The sequence below is a fragment of the Trifolium pratense genome, linkage group LG6 (genome assembly GCF_020283565.1).
Source record: "Trifolium pratense cultivar HEN17-A07 linkage group LG6, ARS_RC_1.1, whole genome shotgun sequence".
Lineage (NCBI taxonomy): Eukaryota > Viridiplantae > Streptophyta > Magnoliopsida > Fabales > Fabaceae > Trifolium > Trifolium pratense.
Window position 1 is genome coordinate 23,914,001 of NC_060064.1, and position 26,249 is coordinate 23,940,249.

The 26,249-nt window shown below is 32.6% G+C and overlaps 2 protein-coding genes, 1 non-coding gene and 2 pseudogenes across 3 annotated transcripts; 3 read left to right on the forward strand and 2 right to left on the reverse strand.

Annotated features, from left to right (window-relative positions):
* Positions 1-1,084: 1,084 nt before the first annotated feature.
* Positions 1,085-2,845, forward strand: LOC123888564 (annotated as a pseudogene).
* Positions 2,846-3,206: 361 nt separating this feature from the next.
* On the forward strand, positions 3,207-3,306 carry LOC123893306. Its single transcript, XR_006803416.1, has one exon. It is a non-coding gene; the product is annotated as a U6 spliceosomal RNA (small nuclear RNA).
* Positions 3,307-8,332: 5,026 nt separating this feature from the next.
* On the forward strand, positions 8,333-11,334 carry LOC123888562 (probable protein phosphatase 2C 65). Its single transcript, XM_045937642.1, has 5 exons — positions 8,333-8,985; positions 9,428-9,775; positions 9,989-10,103; positions 10,194-10,417; positions 10,601-11,334. The coding sequence occupies exons 1-5, from the start codon at positions 8,773-8,775 to the stop codon at positions 11,027-11,029; spliced, it is 1,329 nt and encodes a 442-aa protein (XP_045793598.1). The 5' UTR covers positions 8,333-8,772; the 3' UTR covers positions 11,030-11,334.
* A 1,320-nt stretch (positions 11,335-12,654) lies between these two features.
* Positions 12,655-16,173, reverse strand: LOC123888567 (annotated as a pseudogene).
* A 4,040-nt stretch (positions 16,174-20,213) lies between these two features.
* LOC123888563 (patellin-6-like) lies at positions 20,214-23,069 on the reverse strand. The gene is made up of 4 exons (XM_045937643.1): positions 22,140-23,069; positions 21,854-21,978; positions 21,413-21,554; positions 20,214-20,773 (listed from the first exon to the last, which is right to left on the reverse strand). The coding sequence occupies exons 1-4, from the start codon at positions 22,941-22,943 to the stop codon at positions 20,483-20,485; spliced, it is 1,362 nt and encodes a 453-aa protein (XP_045793599.1). The 5' UTR covers positions 22,944-23,069; the 3' UTR covers positions 20,214-20,482.
* Between the last annotated feature and the right edge of the window lie 3,180 nt (positions 23,070-26,249).

Here is a 26,249-nt window from a genome sequence, read left to right on the forward strand (position 1 = left end):
TTGGAAGCTATTGTTTGTTCATCGATATTTTAGATCTGCAATTACCATTATTAAAGAATAGTATGTAAATACTGAAACACATAAAAATTTGTCTTCTTGTTATGTTATCCTGTTGCTTGTGGCCTGTTCACTACATTTTTTCAATTATAACATTTTCAACTATTTTCTACTTTTCAATTCTAATATAAATTATGGACAAAACTTACATGCATTTCTATACATGCATTTCTTACTTTTCCTCTCACAAAGAGGTAGTTTTTTTTTTATTAAAAAATAATTTTCTTTTATTTTTTCAAAATGAAAAAACACAAATAACCACCTCTTTGTGAGTGGAAAAGTAAGAAATGCATGTATGGAAATGCATGTAAGTTTAGGAAGCAGAAGTTGACAACAGTTGACAACAAAAGAGGCTGAGGCTGGGGTCAGAGGAGAAATGTATGTTTTGTGAACCATCTTTATTTGTAATTGCTTTTCATTCAATGCAATTTGCTTTCCAATATTTTTCTTTTTCAATCCAAAGGGCATCACCACCCACTCATAGGTGCCTAAAGCACCAGGGCAACGAAATGCGGTTTTTGGCACATCATCTTCATCAATAAAGATTTGATTATAACCTGAATAGCCATCTAACATGCTTAAATATTCATGTCCTGCTGCTGAGTCAACTAGCATTTCGGCTACAGGCATGAATAATGTCTTCTACAAAAAGAAAGTTATAATTAAATTAAGGAGATATCTTTTATATTATAAGCTTGTATACACAACCAAACTAATTGTAATTAAAATTATGTGCAATAATTGATAAGCACCATAAATTTTAAAAGTATATCATATCAAAATTATTGTTGACTATATTATTCATCACGAAATATTTTTATGCCTTTCCTGATCAATGATTTTTTTCTACTGGATCATAAATTTAGAGAATAATTATCATGTGAGATTTGGAAAGTTATTATCACGTGTGATTTGGAAAGTTATTATCAAATTCAATTCTGCTAAATCAATTTTTTTTTGCAATACAACCAAACACAACCATAGTCATGTCACTAATCACATTCATTATTTTGATTTTAACATTGCAAATTTAATATTAACTGATGATCAATTGATACAATATGCACTAGCAGATATTAAGATGATGTTACGTAGTTGTGGGAAGAGTTTAAAAGATTATCCTCCAATGTCTAGAGCAGACACATCATTAGTTCCTGATATACAAAATAGTTTAATACACGATGAATTGAATTATAACAGACAATCATTAGTTGAGGAACATGTTAGATTGATGTCAACTATGACTTCAGAGCAACGTAAACTATATGACACAATCATGGCAAGAGCTAACGAAAACAAACCTGGTGTATTTTTTATTTATGGTTATGGCGGTACAGGGAAGACATTTATCTGGAGGGCCATGTCAGCCGCATTACGCTCAAAAGGTGAGATAGTTTTAACAGTTGCCTCAAGTGGGATCGTTGCATTGCTTATACCTGGCGGTAGAACAACACATTCAAGGTTTTGTATTCCTATAAATGTTGACGAGTTTTCAACATGTACCATAGTTTCTAAAAGCGCCCTTTGACGCTATTAATACAAAAAGCAAAGCTCATCATATGGGATGAAGCACCAATGATTAACAAACACTATTTCGAAACTGTTGATCGAACTTTAAAAGATATTCTCAAGTCTGTTGATGAAAAAATAAACACATTCCATTCGGTGGAAAAGTTGTTGTTTTTGGTGGAGATTTTAGACAAATTCTACCAGTAATACCCAAAGGTACAAGGTCATAAGTTGTTCATGCTACTATTAATTCTTCGGTTCTTTTGAATTTTTGTGAAGTTTTAACATTTAGTAAAAACATGAGGCTTCTCGGTGGTGCTTCGAGTGCAGACGTTGAACAACGAAGATTGTTTTATGAATGGGTTTTGGGTGTTGGCGATGGAGAAATTGGAGATGACAACGACGATGATTTAGAACTTGACATTCCATCAGATTTATTGATTCCAAATTCAGGTGATCCTCTTGCTTCTATCGTTGAAAGCACATATCCCCAACTTTTACAAAACATGAACGATATAACGTATTTCCAAAAGGACTAAACTTATGTACAGTGCTTTAGACACAGTTTTTACTGTGCTAGATACAAGGAGGTGGTTATTATTATTAAAAAACAGTTTTCCTTTATTTTTTTTAAATTAAAAAATGTAAATAACTAACTTTTTGTGAGAGGCACAGTAAAAACTGCACCTAAAGAAAAGTATATAAGTTTTGTCCTTTCCAAAATAGAGCTATACTAGCTCCTAAAAATTCAATATTTGACACAATAAATGATTATATGTTGGATTTAATTTCTGGTGAAGAAAAAACATATTTGAGTTATGATACTCCACTCACACAAAATGTAGACGGTCAAACAGTAGATGATGTTCATACTCCTGATTTTTTGAACACGATTTCTACGTCGGGACTTCCAAATCTCAAGTTGAGACTTAAAGTTGGAGTTCCAGTTATGCTATTAAGGAATTTGAATCAAAAATTAGAATTATGCAATGGAACAAGACTTATTATTACGAAATTGGGAAAATGTGCTCTTGAAGGAAAAATTATTTCAGGAAGTAATATTGGTGATCAGGTTTTCATACCTAGATTTTCTCTAACACCATCTAACGTGAGAATTCCTTTTAAATTTCAACGGAGACAATTTCCTATAATGATTTCTTTTGCGATGACTATTAATAAGAGTCAGGGACAATCTTTAAAGCATGTTGGGATATATCTTCTGTCGCCAGTGTTTTCACATGGTCAGTTGTATGTTGCAATTTCAAGAGTTACTTCTTGAAAATGATTAAAAATATTGATCATCGATGATAACGGTGAAGATACGACTAAGAATTCGAATGTGGTCTATAAGGAAGTCTTCCGTAATATAACATAATTTTCTTTGTATGAATATTTATCCAAAATTATTGTTGAACTATCGTTTAATGTTACTCAACTTTTTTCATATACCTTACATTATCGAAATTATCATATCTTATTTAATCATTATATATCTTACAACTAATCAGACCCGTGCACCGCACGAGTCGATGTTCTAGTTATAATAGAATAGACCAAAATTGTACCATATTGTGTATGTGAAAATGAATCTGTCATTAGCAACTGAGTAGTGTAATTGTCAGTCTCAAATATATTAGTAAGAGAAGAACCCATAAATTATAGTGGAAACGATACAGAGAAGATTAGCATCACTCATGCGCAAGGATGACACACACAAATCGAGAAAGGGAAGTAGTTACTGCTATTTCATCTTTTATCTCTGTTTTTATTTAATAATAATAAAAAAAAACCATAAAAATAGTAATAATAATCATAATAATAAGTCATTGTGAGCTTAACTCAGTTGACAGCAGGGACATTGCACTTTATGTACATGAGTCGGAGTTCGAACTCCGGATACCCCACTAATTCACCTTTAAGGTGAATTTTCAAGCCATTTGCATATTTTTTGTTGTTGGCTGCTTTTTTTTTTGTTTACAATGAGCTGGAGATTGAACTCATGACCTATAGCGTACTACCTAAACCCCTCATCACTAGAAGTTGTTGGCTACTTTGTATAAAAACAATGATTAAAATAAAAAAAATAAAAGTCTTAAGAAAAATAAAATGAAAATAATAGTTAAGAAATTCAAAAAAAAAAAAGAAAAAAAAAAGACCTCAATGGGATTTGAACCTGAAACCCAAAAAGTTATGAGCGTTTGTTGCCCATTTCCACTACCAAAGGGGCTACATAAATATATGAATGAAGATATGACCCAATGAATAGAGAAGTTTAATTAGATGAAGTGAAGGGTAAATTTGGAAATATTATATTCATTGTTTGTTAAATTCGGTCATTAAGCTTGTCTGATTAATATTAGTTTGTGCGCCGGTCACAATTTGAGTTGGGTCGTGACAACTTATTTAAATATATTCATATAAAATAAACTTTTAATCATGCTAACAATCGTTATTAGGTTCCTTAAAATGTCAGACTCAAACCTAAAAAATAATCTTATGACATTCTACAAGTCAGACTTAGTCCTTAAATTTTTTTGACATATTAGACTCAGACCTTGCTAATTCTACCTTGACCCAGCCTATTTCCACCCCTAAGCCTACCATATTACTGATGATACTTTAAAACACGATTCTTCAAAGTGTTGTTTTAATTATTAAAAAAAAAAATCTATATTTGAAACTAAAGTTTTCAATGCCACTAACCATTTACCAAAATAAAGTTATGACCTCCTTTCAAGTTTATCCACAGATCGACACAAGTCTTGGTTGATTTTCTTAGTTTGAAAATATCCAATCCATATTAAAGGTATGGCCCAAAAAAGATGTAATGTGATGTGATGCAAGCTCTGCAATTTGAGGTATGAACTCATGTGTGCATGGATCCGAAGACTTTACTTGCAAGTGGTGCTTCCTGCATGCACTCTACATTAATGCTTATATCTGCTTATTTTGGTGTATTTATTATTCTTTCAAGAAAGGGGACAGATTCAAGTGGGATAAGGTTTTATTTTTGGAATGATGAAATAAATTTATATGATGTTATTAGTAGTATTTTAGTATAGTTTTTAGTAGTTTTAGTAGCAATTGAAGACCAAATGCAAGCAAATACTTAGAGTTACGAATTTATTTGACCAAGAAGAAAAAAAAAAGGAAAATGCAAAAAAAAAAAGGGCAAAAAAATGAAGAAAAGCGTGTACATATCGTACCCACAATGGAAGTCATCGCAGCACGATACATTTGTTTTATTTTTGAAGAAAATCTGCAACAAATCAAGTCATCGTACCACGATAAGACCCATGGTGACCACTGACCACGATGTGGCTGTTCCATCGTGGCAACGATGGATAGGATGAGGCGCGATAAAAGCTCAAGCCTGATAAGAAAACTATAAATAGAGTCATCCTCATTCACAATTATTCATTCCAAAACATTCAGAGCAACAAGCAAGAGTTATGAGAACTCTATGGAGGAGGCAAGGAGGGCTAAGGAACTCCAAAGACATAAGGTTATTCTCCTTCTTATTGTCTTTAGTAGTTAAATACTTCTAGGTTAGGTCAAGTAAATGAATTCGCTTATGAATGTTTGAGTCCATGTAATTGATTCGAAAAAGATCATATTCAATTATTATTCAGTTATTATCTATTATTATCTTGTTTTAATGCTTTGTTCTTAATATTGATCACATTATAGAATGAACTCATAAGAATTAGTTGATCTCGTGACAACATACTAGATCCTGACAATAAGGATAATATAACTAACCAAGATTTAGGACCATTAAATTTAGTACCTAAGGTTAGGGGTTATTAGGATTAAGAATCACACATAGTTAAATTTTGCATGATTACAATTAGGCAAACAAGGTAGGGATAATACGTGACGACTTGTTAAGGTAGAAAACGTGACAAACAAGAGTTACCTTACCGGGGATTGACCATAGCTTCCTCACTTGCAATAGGGTAAGGAATAATAACTCTCAACTTATCTAAGAGAAATTCATCCGTGAGATAATAAAGGAATAGTAAGCATGTATAACGTCTGTTACCAAGCAGGAATAAGGGAGGAATTCGAAAGGAATTAACCACCCGTTCTCATTTATTCGCACATCTTTTATTTAATTGTTATTTACTTTTGATTGTCAAAACATTTTCAAACAAACAAAGCGAATGCAACACACTTTTATTTACTTATTTAATTGTCTAAATTTCTAAGCGAAACTAGTAGCTTTGACACGATTCTTGTGGATACAAACTCATTTTAAACACTAGAGTGTGAATTATTATTCGACGATAGATAATTGGTCCACCTTTTTAAGCCGAATAAGTGTAGTGTTTGAGGTTTGAATCTCAATTTTTGCGACGTTCCAACCTACCAACTGAGTTAAATTAACGAAAAATAATTTTATTGTAGATTTTAATTTGGTCTTTTATGTAATTTTTCCCTTAATTAACCTTGTAACGGTGTGTATTTTATCCAAATTTGCAAATTGTTCTTCTACCTGGAAAATGATCAACTATTTTTTGTATCTCTATGTGATGTTTCATTTTAGTATATGTAATATTAATATTTCTTTCAAAAAGGTCCCTATTCTAAAAAGTTGAAAGAGTTGAAGTGTAAGCTTGTTAAGTCAAATTATCACGGGACGGCCAAGCAACTAAACTAAGGTTTTAAATTTCAATATTGTGTTATCAGGTTTCAACGTGCATTTTTTTTATTTTCCCCTCTCTCGGTCGACCCTAATTTTCTTTTCTTCAAGTCTCCTTCTTCTTCCTTGAGTGGTGCATTTTATTTTCATCTCGTTTAATCTAAATAAATGATTTTCACATAATCAAGTTTTTGAGTTTTTCTTTTGTTGTGATTTTAGTCGTCTAAGTCCAGCAGTGTGTTGGTCGTCGTCCGATTGGTGCGGCGTTTTGGATTATCCGTCGTGTTACGATGTTTGTTTAGTTCATATTGAAAGATCAACTTCAATCAATTGCAGATTCAATCAATGATTTGGACGTCAACGTTGCAGATCCGGAAGCATGGACACTCTGGTGACTTTAATTTTATCATATTACTTGTATGCATTTTGCTGTTGTGTGCTATTAACTTGGATGATGTGAGTTTGTTCGCAGATTCATTCTTTTCGTTTTTAGCGAAATTGAATTTGTATTTACATCTGATGTATTCTATCAATTATTGGAATGAATGAACATCTTATTTTTAGTAAAAAAAAATTCAAAATTTTAGGGGAAATTTTTTTTAAGAAAACTAATTTAACTAGCTATAGATTTTTTTTTTATATAAGCAAACAATGAAGAAGGTTAACGAAGATTTTTTATTTTATAGACTTATTTGGGTTGGTCTAGTGGTATTGGTTTGGGACCTGAGAGTATATACCCTCCTTAAGGTCTGAGCTAATTTAGTTTCTTAAAAAAAAAAATTTATTTTATAAGTCTTGCGTTATTTTATTTTAAAAAGTTTTACCATTGAAAAAAAAGTATGCCTCTAAACATGCATGGGTTTGCTCTAGAGACTAGAAAGCCAATGAAGATATTTTTAAAAATATGTGATGCAAATCCATACAAAGACCAAATTTTAGCACTATCTTAAACAATATGTACTTGTAACACATTCCGTTTTATAATTGTTGGAGTAAGCCAAAAGCCAAAAAATTGCTTTAGGGATAATTAAACCCCCAAAACCTCTATTCACGATATTTAATATGTATGAGTTTCATCATTAGACTATATAAAACAAAAAAGATAAAGTCATTGAATTTGATCTAATGATAAGAAATTTGAGTAATATGCTAGATCTCTTGAGTTCGATCATCAGCTCTATTATAAAAAAATAGAAAAAATTGGTAAAAGATGGCAATTTATGATAGAAGCATACTAGCAAGAGCCTCGACACCTTAGAAGAGAAACATTGTCAAAATATTTGTAACATATTGGACAAAGTGACAAAAGTAAAGTAAAAAATAAACATAAAGGATCTATCAACAATGTTCCAACATTTGCATTATACTACCTCCATTCCAAATTGAGTGACACAGTTGACTATATTGCATTATTCATACACATTGTTTTAATCATATTTTTCTACTAATAAATAAAAATAAATATTAGTATATAAATGTTGTTGGATTCGTATTTTCAAAATATCAAATTTTTATAATTTTTATTATAATATAATTAAAAATATTAATCGTCAAAATTATGCATTGACATGCGTGAAAAAATCAATTGTGTCACTCAATTTGAAACGGAACAAGGATAATTAGGAGAACAATTTTCCATATACAACAAAATACGTTAGTCATTCTATAGAAAGAACAACTAAACTTTTATATTTAATGTTAGGGATACAGGACAAAATACATGTCGTTACGAGGTTAGTTATAGAAAGAATGATATTGTCCCTATCCTACCACTATCATATCCTATTCTTATCCGGTTTCTTATCATATCATATCCTAATCCTATCTTGCGTATCAAACGGACCCTAAACGTTTATGAAAAATGCCTAGTATCTCTAGTTAATAATGTTAGGGATATTTTAGAACGAATAACACACATATATATATATATATATATATATATATATATAAATTAGACAAAATGGTCCTTTATTAATATTATATGGAAGTTTTTTTTTTGGGGTCGGGGGAGGAAGTATTTAATTAGACGGATTTATTATTAGTAATATTATATTCCTTGAAATAGTATTTACTATAACCATGGTGTAAAGTCAAAAAGGAAAAGTATATTATTACAACCATAATGTAACTGTTAATTAATTAATTACATCTCTAAAGTTGGTTTCTTTTTGAACATTGACATTTGCCAACCGAGAAAAAACAGAAAACAAACGAAACCAACCAAGATACAGACAAGAAACAAATGCAAAATTTCAACCTTAATTGTCTCAACATGAAACCAACTTTTCCATTCCCTTCTTCCATTTTCCTGTTTGTTCCAACTCCTTATATCTTTCTCCCATCATTTCCATTTTCTCTCTAGCCTCTCATTCCCTCTGCTTCATCCTCTTGAATTCCAACCCATTATTGTTTCCTCCACAAAGATTTCATTTTTCTTCTTTTTCTAGCGTTTTCTCTTTCAAATATTATCTGGGTCACCTTTAGAATTTTCTGGGGTGCCCTTGTTTTCTTGTTTGTTTATCTTAGATTGTTTGTTGTTGTTTTTGACTTATAATAAAAACATGGGTGGCTGTTGCAGCCACGATGTTTCTGTTCGAGGCAGAGTGGAAAGTGAGGTTGATTCTGGAGATTATGAGGATTATGAGGATATTAATGATGTCATGTATGAAAATGATGGAGCAATTGTTAGGTTAAGAGGATTTTCTAAGTCTGTATCAATGTATACACAACAGGGTAAGAAAGGTGTTAACCAAGATTCAATGACTGTTTGGGAGGTAATTAATATTCTTAATCTTCATTTTTTTTTACTTTTTATGATTTAATTATTTCCAGTAATTTTTTCATTATTTTTATTTAATTATTTGGGATTTTTGTTCTATTTCAATTTCATTAATGTTGAATTTATAGGATAATATTTTTATTAGAGCATTGAATTTTTTCTTAATTATTAGTTCATGCAATTATGATTTGTTCATCATAGCTTTAATATTTATTTGCCTTTCAGATAAGGATTTGAAGAATTTATGAATTAGATCCTTCTTTTCACATTTGTTCATCATAGCTTTATTATTTATTTTGTAATTTTAGAAAATGTTCTATGGCAAATTGGCAATATTGGCCTTTATTTTAATATTATAGCATGATGAATTTTGTTAATTGATGGAATGAAACATGAGGCTATGACTATTAATGTTTGATATGCTATATTCTTCTCAGGACTATACCGGAGAACAAGGCGTGATCTTTTGCGGTGTGTTCGATGGTCATGGTCCTCTAGGACACAAAGTTTCGCAATTTATCCGTGACAATCTACCCTCAAAACTATCTGAAGCAATCAAAATGGCACAACAGAAGTCGTCCATGAAATACTATGATGCCAATGATGCAGATACCGAAACTTTCCACGATGCCTACAATGATAGTAACCGCCATAACAACATATCCCTTGCTTCATGGGAAGGATGTTTTCTGAAATCCTTCGATGAAATGGATGATCATCTTGCTCAGGAAGTTAACACTGATAGCTATTGCAGTGGTTGCACAGCTGTAACTCTAATTAAACAGGTATAACCATGTAACTAGATATTCACAATTACATAAGTTTCGTAATTATGATCACATCATGATTTTGATATTAGGGAGAATCATAGTTAAATGCAGCCTATCTAGCCTCGATCGCAGTCATAGACGCATCAAAAACATTGATGTCGCGACCCAAATCGCGCTCACAAACATTTTTTATAACTAGACTAATCGCTTTTACTCTATAAATTTCAGGGGGACCAGTTGATAGTCGGAAATTTGGGCGATTCTCGTGCAGTTCTTTGCATGAAGGATAGAGATCACCTTATTTCTGTTCAGCTTACCGTAGACTTGAAACCGGATATTCCAAGTAAGTATTGGTATTAGCATGAGTTCTCAAGTCTTATAAGCCTATAATAAATCTAAGTGTAAATTGGTTTTCATCTTCAATGTTTTTTAGGTGAAGCGTCAAGAATCTTTAACTGTGAAGGTAGAGTTTTCGCTGCAGAAGAAGAACCGGATGTATACAGAATATGGATGCCTGATGATGACTGTCCTGGACTAGCTATGTCAAGAGCCTTTGGAGACTTTTGCCTAAAAGATTATGGCCTCATTGCATCTCCAGATGTGTTTTATCGAAAAATTACCGAACAAGATGAATTTGTTGTTTTGGCAACTGATGGGGTAAGCATTATTAGAATCTCTACATTTGTATCCTTGATCTGTATTTCTAAGGTTGAAGTTTAACAATATTAGTAAGTTCGTAGTTATGTTAGTTTTCAGGATTTAAGCCCTTGCAATGCAACCTCTTTTTTAAAACACATTCGATGTTCCTTATCTCACCAACCTGTGTCATTTTCTTGACAGATATGGGATGTGCTGACAAACGATGAAGTAGTAAACATAGTTGCATCAGCGCCAAAAAAGTCAACAGCAGCAAAATTATTAGTAAAGCGCGCGGTTAGAGCCTGGAGATACAAGTATCCCGGCTCAAAGATCGACGATTGTGCAGCTATATGCTTATTTCTTGACGATCAACCCGTTCTGTCACATTCTCAATCCATGAATATGAGAAGAAGTCGAAATCATCGCAGCAAACACTCAGGAAGCAAGCACTCAAGATCACGTAGAAAAAGTGAAGATAATGAAACTGTGGCTGGAAAAGTTGGAGTTCAATTGGATGAAGAATGGAAAGCACTTGGAGGGTTAGCTAGAGCAAATTCAATATCAAAACTTCCAAGACTTGCTAGAAATATGAGTAAAAGACAATCATCTAAACGCCTTAATGGAAGTTAAGGCCTTTTGTTATAAGCTCTAATAAGTGGTAATATTTTTTGAGCTAAAAATTTGTATTAGGTGAAAGGAAAAAAAAAAAGGAGGCTGAAGAATTTAGAACTTATTATTAGTGTTGCCTTAAAAAGTGGAGTGAAAATATTTAGAACTAATCTAGTTTTACACTCAAACTTTTAGGGGATACCAAATATATTTGCTTATAGCTCAAATGATGTAATTGTTGTGCATGCCTTCTTATAAACTATATAAGACTATGAAAAGGGCTGCCATTAACTAATTATTTATCAAATAGCAATATTTATGGCTTATCTTTTTTTTTTGGTCAAATTTATGACTTATCTTTTATATAGATTGATTGATGGTTTACTTGGAAGGGTGATTTTCAAGATAAGTTCAAATAGCAATAATATGTGTGCTTGGATGAGATATCTAGAAATTTTAGAGAATTTAAATTTTTCGGAAATTTAAATGATCAATTGAATCTCTACATTTTTAAATGTTTTTGTTTGAATAGAGTAATAAAAATAAAAAACTATTGTTAGTATTTTTGGCTAATTTTATAAATTTTAAAAGTTGAGTCAAATTTGATAAAAACTCAAAGGGCCCGCCCGTTTTGCAACTAGGCTGATCGAGTTCACTTGCCACTTTTTCAGGTCGGGTTGAGGTTTTCGGCTTGATACCTTCAGGTGGCCCGTCTCATCTAACTTGCTTAAAAAATAGGCATTGGCGGGACGCGTTTTGCCCGCGGGCTTTTTTTTTTTTTACTTAAAATGAAAATTGGGTAATGCATTGAGGAGTTCAATTCACTATTTTTTTTTTCTTCTCTTTATTAATGAAAAATTGATCTTTTCCTCTTCCTTATATTACATGTATTCCGTATACTTCTAAAACTAGATTTCCTTACCTTTGAACCAAGTGGATTAGTTTAGTGTTTTAATGTGTATTTGTTTTCAGTTTTTGGTATTATAGTTAAGGTTTTTCGTTTACGTTGAAGTTCTATTATGCGTTGTTAAAAATATATTTAGCCGACTTCTTTAGTAATGCTTAATGATTTTGTAAATTATGTAGTAAATCAAACCGTAAAAAAAAATATTCGATAGATCGGCACGCCAACTCGCCAATAAACGGGACAAACTTGAATTTTGAGTTCGGACGCCTAAGTTGGCCAACCCCGCCCCACTTTTGGACGGGCTTAAACGGGGAGGAGCGGCCCACTTTGCCACCCCTAATGAATCAACTTTAATCACTCTTTCAAATCATAATCATTTTTAATGCTAATATGCAACGGACAAGTAATGAAGCAACTACAACAATTTATGCATTAGAGATAATGTGGTTACTTGCTACAGAGTTACTAGTTACTGGGGTTGCCTGCTATAGGCGCAGTTTTACGTAGTAGCCAATCTCAATCATTAAAAAGTGATTAGACGGCTACGATTTATTCAATACAGTTTCACACAGTTTTGATCTTAACTGTTTTTTTTTTATCGAACGGTCTATAACTATTACTGCGTTAATGCAGTAACTGCGTATAATCCGTTTCCCTTGCACCTTGATGTATACAAGCTAGTTTAACTCTTTTTTAATAAACTGCTAGTACATTAATCTAATACAACTAAGTGGCTTGAAAAAAACAAACAAAATAAACAATGTAGCTTGATGTAAATGTTGTCTAATCTTCATGATCCCAGATATCTTCTACACTCTTGAATGGCCCTTCACTCTGGTTCACAAACAGTTCTTCACCATCCAGAACTCTTCTCTGCATGTATCAATAACCAATGAAAGTGATGATTCACTCGAATAATGTGTTCCGATTAGTATTTTTCTACAATCGCAAATTGGTCCTCGAAATTTTACGATGTCGCACTGAATATATGATACTTCATATTGAACACGCATTAATGTGATTACACTATAAACTAACGTGCCTATGAAATTTAGGTCTCTTATGGACTAATTTGTCGGTAATTAATCCCTGGACAAACATAAATGTAAACACCGACAAATTTGTCTTTTGAGAGGACCTGAATTTCATACACAAGTTAGTCTCTAGTAGACTGACAATAATGTGGAATCAACATAAAATATAACATGTGGTTAACGTGTCACGTCATAGCTCTAATAGTAGAAATCAAGAGTTGGACCATTCTGAATGAATTTTACGATTTCAAATATCTATTTTTCTAATAATTTTTTCTACAAAACTAATGTGTTCCAATTGTCATGATGAGGTTGTCGAGGAGTGCTAGCAACACACTCTTTAATAAACACACTTTAACACACTCTTTTCTATTGGTTAAAATTTATATGGGTCCCATAAAAGTTATATGGGTCCATATTTTTTTGTGGGACCCATGTGAACTTCAACCAATAAAAGAGAGTGTGCTGAAGTGTGTTTGTTAAAGAGTGTGTTGCTAGCATTATTCTTGTCATGATTCATGAATACGTAATTGATGTTGCTATGGCATACCTGATCTGGTATGTTACTAAGGTTTTTGAAATCTTGTTGTGGAACTTCCCAATTGAAAACAGCAACATTCTCTCTGATCCTATTTGGATTGGTTGATTTAGGGATGACACTTGTCCCTCTCTGAATGGCCCATTTCACCAACACCTGCCCTGGACTCTTGTTCAATTTCTTGGCTATCCTATCAACCGTTTGATCATGGATCAAATCTCTCCCACCTTCTGCTGATCCCAGTGGTGAATAGGCCTAGATATAGCAGCAACTATAACATTAATTCCAATCAATATCCTCTATCACAATGTGACAAAACAATAAAGACTAATGAAGAAACAATCGTTAGTCGGTTCAGTGGTGATTGACGCTAAACTTAGTAGGGAGGACCACAGTTCGATCCCCCGCAACTGCGATCGGGAGGGGCCTGAAACCACTTGATACCTTCGAACCAGATTAGGCGGTCCAATGAACCAGATACTGGTGGTGAAAACAAAATAAAAAATAAAATAAATAATGACTAATGAAGAAAATTAAAATAGCATGTTGCTAAATCCACAACACGCGCATCAAGCCGCATTTGGCCGTGATCTTATCAAAGATCACACCACAACCATTGCCGCGGTTGTTATTTAAAACCTTGATGTTAATTACCGTAATATGGATGCCATTATTCTTGCAAGCCTCAAGCATCTTGTCATTTCTCCATCCAGGATGCATCTCCATCTATCACAAAACATCATATACACAAGTTAAGCAGAATTAAACAAGATTAATCATTAATGTAACTAATTAGTACTGAGGTACGAACACGTGTCAGACACCAGACACGCCTTCCGTCTGAAATATAATTTGACCTGGCATACAGAAGGCTTTATTTGAGCAATTTTGAGTAGCTTGTTAAGTTTAGTAAGAGTGAAGTTGCATATTCCAATGTCTTTGACAAGATTTTCCTGAACAAGCTTCTCCATTTCTCTCCAAACTCCTTCCATGTCAAGCTCCAAAACTTCTCCTGCTTTAGGAGGCCGGCTTGCCCCATCTTTCAGTTGAAATGGCCAGTGAACCTACATTATATATCTATTATTAGCCCCAATTTTTTTGTTCCCACATCAAACCATCACATCACATGCATCATGAATGAGAGAAGTGGAAAAAGAAAGTTTATTAATTACCAAGTAAAGATCAAGGTAGTCAAGTTGGAGTTCTTGAAGGGTTTTGTTGAGGGCAGGTCTTACCCTTTCAGGGGTCAAGTCAGTGCACCTAGAAGACATAAAATTTCACACCAAACAAAGTCAATTGAATCAACATTGAGTATAGGTTTTTTTTTATGATAATAAAAAATTGAATTATAAGGAGTGTTGGGATACTCAACCCTTACCGTTAAAGAGACCGCCATTAGTTTCTCCGAAGACAAACTAATGGGTCATTACACCAATCAACATAGAGTATAGGTATTAACATGTATCTATATATTATGTTACATTATTACCATATCTTGGAGGTGATAAATAGATCCTTCCTTTCAACTCCTGCTTGCATGGCTGATTGAAGTGCATGTCCAACCTATTCAGTTGTACATGTAAGAAGTGTTACATTAGTTATTAGTTATTTAATCAATTGAGTATATAGATTGTTATTTATATGCATTAATAGAGAGTAGTTTGTAAAGAGGTAGGTTCTCTTGGCAATGCCTGATTTTTATCTTATAGCTTATAATTTCATATGAAAAAAAGACTCGTTAGATAACATATTTCTCTCACGAGCTTATAGCTTATTTTGATAAGTTAATTCAATACCTATCACTTTTCTCTCAATTTTAACCCATCATCTTTTATCCTTTTTTTTTTGTCAAGTAGTCCGGTGACCAGAATTTCACCTCTTGAGGTGAATAAGTAGAAAATTCTGAGTTCGAACATTGGCCCCTATTGGCCCTGTATATTGCAATGTTAATTAAAAAAAATATGTTATTTTATATTTTTAAACTAATTCAATCATTAATTTTACCAAATACCACAAATTCATATAGCTAACTCATTCAATACAAATTGTAAACTAACTTGAAACATATTCGTTATAATCTTGTACCGGCCCGGAAATGCCACCTTTTCCTGGCTTTCCAAACAAAGCTCAAGTCCAGTCCATCTAATTTATTTTTTTGCCATTCCAGGATGGCCCAGGCCGCTATCCGAGTGCAATCGGCAAAAGCAAGTTTACCTTACTAGTTCTACTGTCAAAAGTAGGGGAAAGTGTCTGATCCTTTCGTTCAGGCGAGAGGCAGTTAATGCATTAATTCAGATTAATTTAAATTTATATCTAGACTCAACAAATTAAAAACTTATAGCAAACAGAGAGAGATCATCATATATAACATACCTCTTCTTGAACTCCATACTGAGCAGCAGTGTCAATGTGTCTGTAGCCATTCTGCATCAAAATAAATCATCAGAAATTTCATTTTCTACAAAAACTATATAATAGTCATTGATTCATGAATAATAATTATTATAATATAATGAAAATTAGTTACATCAACAATGGCTGTTTTCACAGAATCAATGGCTTGTGAACCAGATTTCCATGTCCCTAATCCAATAGCTGGTATACTATGTCCACTCAACAGATCAAATGACTGTGTCTTTGGTTCATGTGGCAACATAACTTTTTGCGCCATCTTTAATTAATTCAATGATTTCTTTCAACTGAAATTTTGTTAATTCATTTGTTTCTTGTGATTCATATTATGATATAATTATAACTAAAGACTTATTCTAGAATATGCGGACATGTAGGAGTTTATTGAGATACTTTACATCTAGAGATAGACATTAGACACGTTCATTCCCATTTTTGGCTCCGTGTTCTCTTCCTAATTATTTTTGTCTAATATATAAAATTGTACACATCAATTTCACCAAGTCATGAAACATTTCAGAAGTCTTTCTATGGTATACAAGTTGTTATGTTATTAAGACCCATCAAAATTAACAGTTTATGGGTTTTTATTAAATATCATTAATCTTGATCGGTCCCAATAATATATCAAATGATTTTCAATTTCTTTAAAATTATTAGCGATGATCTATATGATATAAATTTTCAATCCAACGATAAATTTTATAAAATTCGTATTCGTTATAATAATATTGCCAACTTATGCACCATAGAAGACTTGGTGAAGTATTCCATGTTAGACAAAACCTATTTTTTTAAGAACAAAAGTAGGCCTCGCAAACACCACTATTATTCCCCCACCTCTCCCTCTCGTATTTGGATCATCTCCTTCACTCTCCTTTGCATCTCTCTCTTTCCTCTCTATGTCTCTCTTAATATCAATCTCTCTTCAATAAAAAGTTTTAAAATAATAATGAGAGAGAGAGTGAGATTAACAGAGAAATAGAGAGGAAGGAGAGGATATAGTAAAGGAGATGATCCAATCTCCTCCCCCTCTCTCTCTCTCGATAAAACACTAACTCCAATTTTCTCAAAAATAATATAATCTCTCAATAAGAATCTAAATTGTTATCTAACTCTTCTTTTCTAATCTCTATATAGTTTTGTTACCTATCCAAAAAAAAAAAAAAAAGCGGAATTGTGGGTCAGAGGAAGAATGAAAAGAAAACAAGAAGCAAAGAGAAAAAAAAAGGGTAAAACACACTAACACTGGAGGCTACTTGCCGGAGCTTAGGTAACCTTGAACGGTCACCTTTAATCCTTGTTTGGAGGCCGGAGCTAGCATTGTTGATTCAATATAATTAGGTTTGTTATTTTGTACCAATACAATGTTGAACCGGTACAAGGTTCTCCTGAGAATCTTAAACCGGTGCACAAACCTGCATAAGCCGGTGCAAAACTCTTCGTCAAAAATTTGAAGGAATTTTGTACAGGTACATAATCATTTTATACCGATACAAGATAATCCTGGAATCTTTGTACCGGTGCATCTACTCAGATGAACAGGTAAAAAACTATTAGATACTTCTCGGTAAGATTTGGGAAGGCATTTGGGGATTGATCTTTCTCAGTAAGAGACTCTGGCATATCAGCAACTTTCTTCATATAGTGTGTATGAGATAAAACATCTTGCAATTGTTAAAGCTCTTCTCATTTTTAAGATCAACATTTAATTTAATGAAAATCTGTGTTAGAGTCACACTCACACCATATGGAAAAATGACTTTCTTGATTCCAGATGCAGCAATCGTCATCATATGTTGGATGATGATGTTAGGAAGGTTTAATTTTATACCTATGATTAGATGATACATAATCATCAAATCAAATTCATGCACTTTTCCTTTGACTCCCATTCTTGGAAAGATGTATGTGAATGATGTGAAAGATTACGTAATGTTCCTTTTTTTAGGAGAGATGCAAGCGGTTGAACTGATTTATTTCCTTCAGCAGTGAAAAGTTCTTGAATCAAATCATCTCTTTTGACTTGAGCTTTAGTATATCAGTTGTCTCCATACAACATGAACCCATCAGTAGGTAGTCTTATGATTTTTCCAATAATTTTTTGAGTTACTTTTACTTCAACTCCTTTGAGGTTCGACACTATGAGGTTCTTTTCATTATCAACCTTGGCATTGAAGTAAAAAGCTTGCACTAGCCTATGATACACAGTTTCTCTTATCCTAAAGAAGTGAGTCCAACCCCACTTTTCAGTGAGTTTCATGACTTTATTCCTCCATTCTTGAGATCTTTTTAGTAAAATATCCTTCCACTTGGAACAGGTTTGAGTGTCCAAACTCGATCAAACTATTCCTTGCTTGCTTGAAGGATCCCATTGGAGCAAAACACGAAGAGTACCTAATAGATACTAGTTCTACAATAAAAAGTGGTACCTATTTTATTTTTGTGGGTCCCATTTATAATGATGCATAGTTATTGGTGGAATGTGTTATTGGTGGGACCTATTTAAAACTTTTTAAGATATTTGGGTTGGAGGGATTGAGTAGTTATTTGTTACTACTATTAAAAAATTATAAATAAGCGATGTGTACACGTGGGGTCCAGTTAAGTACTAAAAAATGAGTATTTCCATTGTGGATGTTCTTATTATGTTTTTTAGTCTAGTGATGTACTTAGGCTTTTATGTAATCTTCTATGAAAAGATAGTTCTATTGACAAAAGGAGTTAAGACAGACCACTGGACTAAGTTGAAGAAAGCCTCAGAGCTAATGAATGATAATCAGAGTCGAGACATCCTGAGTCCGTACAATTTGATGACTGGAGTCAAAAGCATGAGTCAAACTTGTTTATTTTCTAGTGTAGGAAAGAACGCGTAGCTACACAACGGAGGAAAGACAGCCCGACTATTTTCTAGTGTAGTACAATACATGTTTCTTGCTTTCCATATGTGATAACAAAGCGCACATATTAGCTCCAAGCTTTCCATATGCGCGTGCAAGATAATGCCTTGTAGCCAGTCACTAAGAGTTTGGTTCTGAGATTCTTCAAATTTGACACTGAGCTGAGATGCAAACCACACTTGTTTAGCCAAGGTGCATCCTTGAAAAACATGACTGATGTCTTCGATTTGTTTTTTACATCTAGGGCCAAAAGGGCTATAGTTTATACCTCTGACATTGAGATTATTATGAATTGGGAGAGTGATAACTCCGTTATTTCACACTAAAAGTAACTAAATTTAAGCGTTTAAGGTGGATTTTTAGAGGTTTGACCCTTAGAAAAGGAGAAAATTACATGAGTATTGAAGTTACTTGAAAAGGAAGTAAGAAGGTAAATTTTTGGATAAAAAATCTTGAAATTTTTCACCAAACGGAAGAATATGTGCTTGGGGCGAAAATCTGAAGACCTGAATATGACTTGTTGCCGATTTGTTTGTCGGTTGGAAAGCATGACGATTAGAGTGAGTTTCGGAAAATCAGGGGAGAGATTAACCGAAATAGGAGAAGAGTGTTATAACGTGGTATTGCGGCAATGGTGATGACAACGTAAATCAACCATTTGTGTATCGGTACATAAACTTATGTTGTATAACGCAAACGCCTCTCTCATATTTTTATGAAATACACTTTGATCGACATGCTTCAGCCAAAGTGACAATCTAACCAACAACATATTCAAGTCACCCACTTCAAGGCCAATCAATTGGAGTGTTTTGCATTCATCAAACTTAAGTCATTTACCATAAACGCCATCATCAGAGAAATTATATGACTTGAAATCAATCATTCTTTCAAATTAAAATTACTTTCATATTTTCTTATTGTTTGATAACAGTGTTGCAATGAGCTTATCATCATCTTCTCACTTTTGAATAAGCTGCTAATTGAATAGGAATTATAAAGATTAATCCAATGTATATATAAACATTGGCAGAAAATTATAATATGGACCACCTACTGGCTACTGCATATGTCTGAATTACGATGACCTGTCCTGAATTGTCAAAAGCTACACAACTTCTATAAAATCACAAGAAGTACAAGTTAATGTTCATTTTTACTGTAATACTTGCTCATATCTCATCTGGCAACATTTCCACCAAACTTATAAGATTATCAAGGCATAGTGAATATGCAATTCAAAATGCTTAAACTTTGTAAGAGAATTTTTTTTTCAGACACAAATTTCTACACAGATATTAATGATAGTATGAATATGAGAACAGACATTGCACATTGTACAATCGTCCTTGGCAGATGAGGTTGTCTGTTACATGGGAAAATAAAGTGAACTCAACACACTACCTCTTGTTCCTACACTCCAAACCAGGAAACAAAATCCTGCACTTTATATTTTCACATGATCATTTTATCACACAAATTCAATAATATCTCACAAAACTCATCACAAGTCACAACACTCAAACTAATTGCTTTTTCTTCTTCATTGAATTGATCATGCACCATTTCTCACTTCTTTACTAATACACCACTAAATACCTTTTAAAACTAGATTAAATCAAAAGTTAACATCACAAACAAGCAAAAAAAACAACAAACATAATAGTGTTGCTGTTGTGACCACTATTTGAGGCTTAATTGCATATCAGATGGTGTATTGTTGTTGTATTTGCGGACAGAATAGCGATAAGCAGCAACTTTTTTCTTCCTAGAAGCAGAATTATCAACTGAGAGTACTATTATGCCTGCTTCTTTTGATGTGAATGAATTCTGAATTGCTTCTTCTGATGCATCAACTTTTCTTGCTTTTTCAACTTCAATAGTGTAGCTACTTTCTGCATTTGGTACAAATTCAGCACTGTATTCCAAATCCCAGCCTCCAACTACAATCTCCCACTTTATTATTGCACCACTCTAATCAACAAATACCAACTGATTAACAAAAAATATATAACTCATCTAGCAAATTGCTTTATAACTTCAAAAAATCTCGACACAATATTTTAAATGGTTAATGGCGCAGTTCACATATGTCGTTAACATAGTCTAATGAGGGAAAAGGATTTCCCACTGTAACAGCAGGACGTAGTAATAAATCTGAACTGTCGTATGTTGAGATTATTTTCACTAAAAAACACAGTTTTCAATTTAAACCGTCCAATCTAAGATCGATGACTGAGATTGAAAACTATCTATTAATTACTTGATCCGTCTAATGAGTGGTTAATGAGTATGATCATATCAAAATTGAATAACTCATTAATCACCTAATGGATTTTATTAACTAGAAATTTCAACGTTTTTAACTACAATTTCATGTGTTCGAACTTCATATAGATTGAAACACCTAATATCATGGTTAATCACATTCAAATGTGGTTAGTTAGTTAATAGTATAATCGTAGTTCACACACTAACCATTTAAAATGTTATCAAATTTTGGTATCCCAAAGTTCAAACTCAAAACCTTAAACTATAAGTAGACACTATAATCTCTCATTAGACACTATAAGTAGACACTATAAACCTTAAATTTTGGTAATTCATTGTTACCTCAATTCCTTCTATTTGTATGTTTACTTTTTCTCCTCCTTTAACAGTGAACTCAGAAGCTGTTTTTGGGGGACCATTTTGAAAATCATTAGGTCGACTCAATCCTCCATATTGAACAGGAATATTCTCAGGCCTTATAAATCTGAACAAAAAAAGACAACAACCTCAATTCAAACATAAAAACACAACAATAATAAAAGAAAAAATTTGAGGTGAAGAGTCATTTTCTTTGATACATTTTAGCAAAACTAAAGCCTGGAAAGGACAACTTGAACTTTAATTACAAATAAAGTTAATGACAAAACCACAAAAGAGTAAGTTCAGAATCTCAGAACCATTTTGAATTCCTTTTTTAGATAAAAGTTAACTTAAATTTTCTAAACTTGTATCTTTATCTTTACATATAGAAGAACATGAATATCATTGGTTTATTAAACTTACTTATAGAGTGTTTCTGCAGAATTTCCTTCTTTAGAGATCACAAACTTGCTCTTAGTTCTTTGAGTCAGAAATGGACTGAACATTGAATATACCATGCTGAAATACCATGGCACATTGATGAAAATCTGAAACCAACAAAATATAATAACATAAGCAAATAAACAACACCAAAATACAAAAGAATCCAATGTAATTACTTTTTCCCAAATAGTAAAGACAACATAAGCACACAACAAAAATTATTACATAACGATATAAACCAGATACATTAGTTATTCAATGATACCTTCCGAGCAACCATTTCAGGATAATTATCTTGAAACAAAGAAAGGATTTGATTTGAGACAGCCCTTAACTCTCTCTTAGGCATGTCCTTAAGATCAGTGATTTGAATCAAAGAATTAACACCACCAGGCTTAAAATGTAAAAGCTTGATTCCTTTCTCAAGAACTTGAACCCTCCACCTCAAAAACTTGTTCAACTTCTCTTCATCACCAAAAATCCTCTCATACATATCCTTATCTTTGAACATACCATAATGATTGTAACACACAGGGTGTCCCTCTCTATCAAAGCCATGAGTAAAAGCTACAACACCTTCAAGCTCTTTAAATCCCAAATCTTCATCCACAACATTTTCAGCACCAAATTCTTTTCTCCACACAAGACATTTCACAAGCATGTTGAATGCATCATTGACTTTAAAGTCTCTAGCTCTAAGGAACTTCAAAAGTAACACATCAGCAATATCATCACCATTAAGCAAAGAAACACCCCACATGGAAGCATTTTGGTTGGTTTGATCTGAAGATAAAAGCTTTTTCTTGAACTCTTGCAATGCTTTTTTCTCTGAAGATTTGAGATGGGAAATGTAATAAGTGTCTTCTTTGAAAGAAGAGGATGTGAAAGTTGCAGCTTCCATTAATGTTGTGACTATGGTTCTTTTGTGTTGTGGTTTAGGGGAAGGTTGATATTTTGGAGTTTGTATTAAGGGTGTGCTGAGGTATGACATGGAAGATGAAGAGTGATTTTCATCTTCCATTGATGGTGAATGAGGGATTTGAGAGAGACCCAGATGAAATTTTGGCATGATTTGGAAATGAGGTTGTTGATAATCAGAGAAAGTGCAGAGCTTTTTTTCTCTGTTTGTGTGATACAGTTGAAGTGAAGAGTGTGGTTAGGAGAGAGAAAAAGAGTAAAGAGACAAAGAAAAGAAGAAATAGAGGAAGGGGAGAAAAGACAAGACACACATGAAAACTATTATTGTTATTTTTTGCATTATTTAGTAAAATGGTACTTAACGATATTTTTGGTTTTAGGTTGTTCCCTTAAAAAAAATTCGAATAGGTTTCTTAAAGAAAAAAATATTTGAATAGGTTTCTTAAAAATATCTCCGTTAATCAGTTTGATCCCTAAAAAAATGTCTGAATATGACCAAACTGATTAACGAATATGTTTTTAAGGGACCTATTCAAACTTTTTTTCTTTAAGAGACCTATTCGGACCTTTTTTTTCTTTAAAGGATCAATCTAAAACCAAAAATATCTTTAAGGGACCATTTTACTAATTAAGTCTTATTTTTTTCTCTGTCGGGGAATTTGTGTCCCAACCGAATTTTCTCGGTATGCATCAACCAAAAATCGAATTTCTCACCATATGTTTAAGGCGACCAAAACACTTACCACTTGGACCAATTTATCATTGTTATTATTAAATGGGTTATGCTAACCGGTGCCTCCGGGGCACTGGTTAAGGAAACTAAAAAAGAAAATTTTTAAATTGAAAATAACACTTTTTAGACTTTCGAGACGTTGACTACACAAAGTTCAATGTCATATTACTATATTTGATTCCTTAAACAGTGCCCCGGGCACTGTTTAGCATTTTTCTTATTAAATTATTATCTAAATTATTACTGGTACTAGTATTAATTTTATATTATTGATGTAATAATGCAATGGTTTGAAAAAGTTGGCGTGTTGTCTTTTGCAGTTCAAGTTCAAGTCAAGCTCAAGGTGTGAAAGCAGATTTGAAACAGGTGAGAGAAAGTGACAGCATGTTTTTATAGGATTTAAATCCTCTCTAATTTTTTTCTTTATGATATCTCTAGTTTGTAAATGAGAAAGACCAAAAAAGATAATAATGTGTGTTTGGTTTCAATTCTACACGTCTTAGAATGAGTTTTATTTTAATCTTGAAAATGAAGAAAAAAAATATGTTTGGCTATTCTTTAAAATCAATTCTATGGTCAGTAGAATCAATTCTGATTGAAGTCACAATTTCTAGCTTTTATGATGGGAGAATTAATTCTACATTTATGACATACAAACTCCTCTATTATTTCCTTAATTGTCCTTTTTAATTTATTTTCAACGTTTTTTATTTCATCAACATCAATACTCCTGTCTTTCTTTTTTACCATCGAAAACTCTCTTCACTGCCCTCTATTGATTTTTTTTCATAAATATTGTGAATCAAACAAATCTCATATATGCAAGTTTTTTTGCTTTAAATTTATCATCAATTACTCCTTTCATTTCTAACTAGACTTTGACTCGTGCGATGCATGGGTTTTTTATTACGTCGTATATATAAAATTCAAATTAGTAAATGTAGAATTTACAAACAAACATTTAACACAATCACTTAAATCCAAAATCTTTCTCGGCTTAAATGTGAAAAATATTTCAATATATAAATAGCATAGTGTTATTATAATATTTTTTCCATACATACATTAACAATGTTGTTACCCAAATAATACAATAACCAAGTGTTTCAAACACTATTGTCAGAAAAAAAAAAAAAAAATAGTTTTATAAAGAATCTTCATGTGTGTGTGTGTTTTAAGGATATGATTTGTTAATTATATCTTTCGTCAATTATTGTTAGCTTTTTCAATATATTTTTTATATATATTTGAAAAACTAAAGTTTTTTTTAAAAAAAAGAAAGTTTGTTCTTTTTTTTATGATATGAAAGTTTGTTGCTTCCTTATTATATTCAGATTTAAACAGAATTTATTACCTATAATAATGTTCATTGAAGATTTAGATGAGGGTATAATAGGAAGATGAGGTGCAAAAATTCACTTTCTTAATTTTGTGTTATCATTATAACTGGAAACTTATACGAAAACGGAGGAGTACTATTAAAAATTGTAAATAAATCATATGTATGTGTATGCAAAAATGAAGAGATCCATGATCAAGTAGACAGATTGAATTAATTAATTAATTAGTATATGTTTAGATTGGGAAATGTTTCCCACGAGTCTGAAATTCATGTACAATGAAAATCACCACCTTTTTTTTTTTCGGCTTTTCACCACCAGTTGAATCTGGTTCGGGGGTTCCAGCCCCCTCCCGATCGCAGTTGTGGGGGATCGAACCGTGGTCCTCCCTACCAAGTTCAGCACCAATCACCACTGAACCAACTAACAATTGGTGAAAATCACCACCTTTGAATTGAACTTCATCATCCCCGTGTTTTAAATTTGGCTTAACTACACATTTAATCGCTTATGTTTATTTTAGGTTTAAATTTGGTATCTTGTATTTAAAAAGTATCAATTTGGTCTCTTACGTTTATTTTAGGTTTCAAGTTAGTCCTTTCTGTCAATTTTGTCGCTAACACCGTTTGAACAGTACACATGTCAGTGTGCCCAAGTGCCACGTGTCAATCCACATATGCAAATTGGCTATCACGTGTGACAAAATTGACGGAAATGACTAACTTGAAACCTAAAATAAACGTAATGGACCAAATTGATACTTTTTAAACTTAAGAGACCAAATTAAAACCTAAAATAAACGTAAGGACCAAATATGTAATTAACCCTTTAAATTTTTATCTTTCAATCAAAGCCTAGATTTCACGAAAGAGAATCCAATCTTGTTTAGATTAGGGGTAACATTATCAAAATTAGGTTCGAATCGAAATTTTGTCAAAATTGTGGCAAATTCATTGCGATCCTTACCATGTTTGGAATTGTGTCTCCTTTCTACAATCTTGTGTCCCAATGCACATCAACACAAAAGCTACAATGTTGATCTTCAAATTCATTGTGCGTCGGAGTATTTTTACGTGCAAACAAACAATAGCTTTGTCAAATTGTAAATTTATTTTTTTGACAGACAAAATGTAAATTTCTAACATTTTATACATTGACTGAACTATTATTTATAAACACGCTAAATTTGCAGTCAAATGACACTTAAAAAGAAATGGATGAAGTAACATTTTTGGCTTCGTAAAAAAAAATTGCCTTATCAGCTGAGCTAGGTCTTGAGGACAAGATATAGTTAGACTCGCGTACCTTACATATGTCTTTGATAACCTCCAAGTGAACTATACGAGATGAAGTTATTTGAATTTTTTTTGTCAAGTAATTAATA

Coding starts and splice junctions, on each gene's coding strand:
- LOC123888562 (XM_045937642.1), top strand. CDS start 8,773: ATGGGTGGCTGTTGCAGCCACGATGTTTCTGTTCGAGGCAGAGTGGAA. Junction 9,776..9,988: donor CTGTAACTCTAATTAAACAG/GTATAACCATGT, acceptor TATAAATTTCAG/GGGGACCAGTTGATAGTCGG. Junction 10,418..10,600: donor TTGTTTTGGCAACTGATGGG/GTAAGCATTATT, acceptor TTTTCTTGACAG/ATATGGGATGTGCTGACAAA.
- LOC123888563 (XM_045937643.1), bottom strand. CDS start 22,943: ATGCCAAAATTTCATCTGGGTCTCTCTCAAATCCCTCATTCACCATCA. Junction 21,979..22,139: donor CTGAAATGGTTGCTCGGAAG/GTATCATTGAAT, acceptor TGTTGGTTTCAG/ATTTTCATCAATGTGCCATG. Junction 21,555..21,853: donor TCTGCAGAAACACTCTATAA/GTAAGTTTAATA, acceptor TTTTTTGTTCAG/ATTTATAAGGCCTGAGAATA.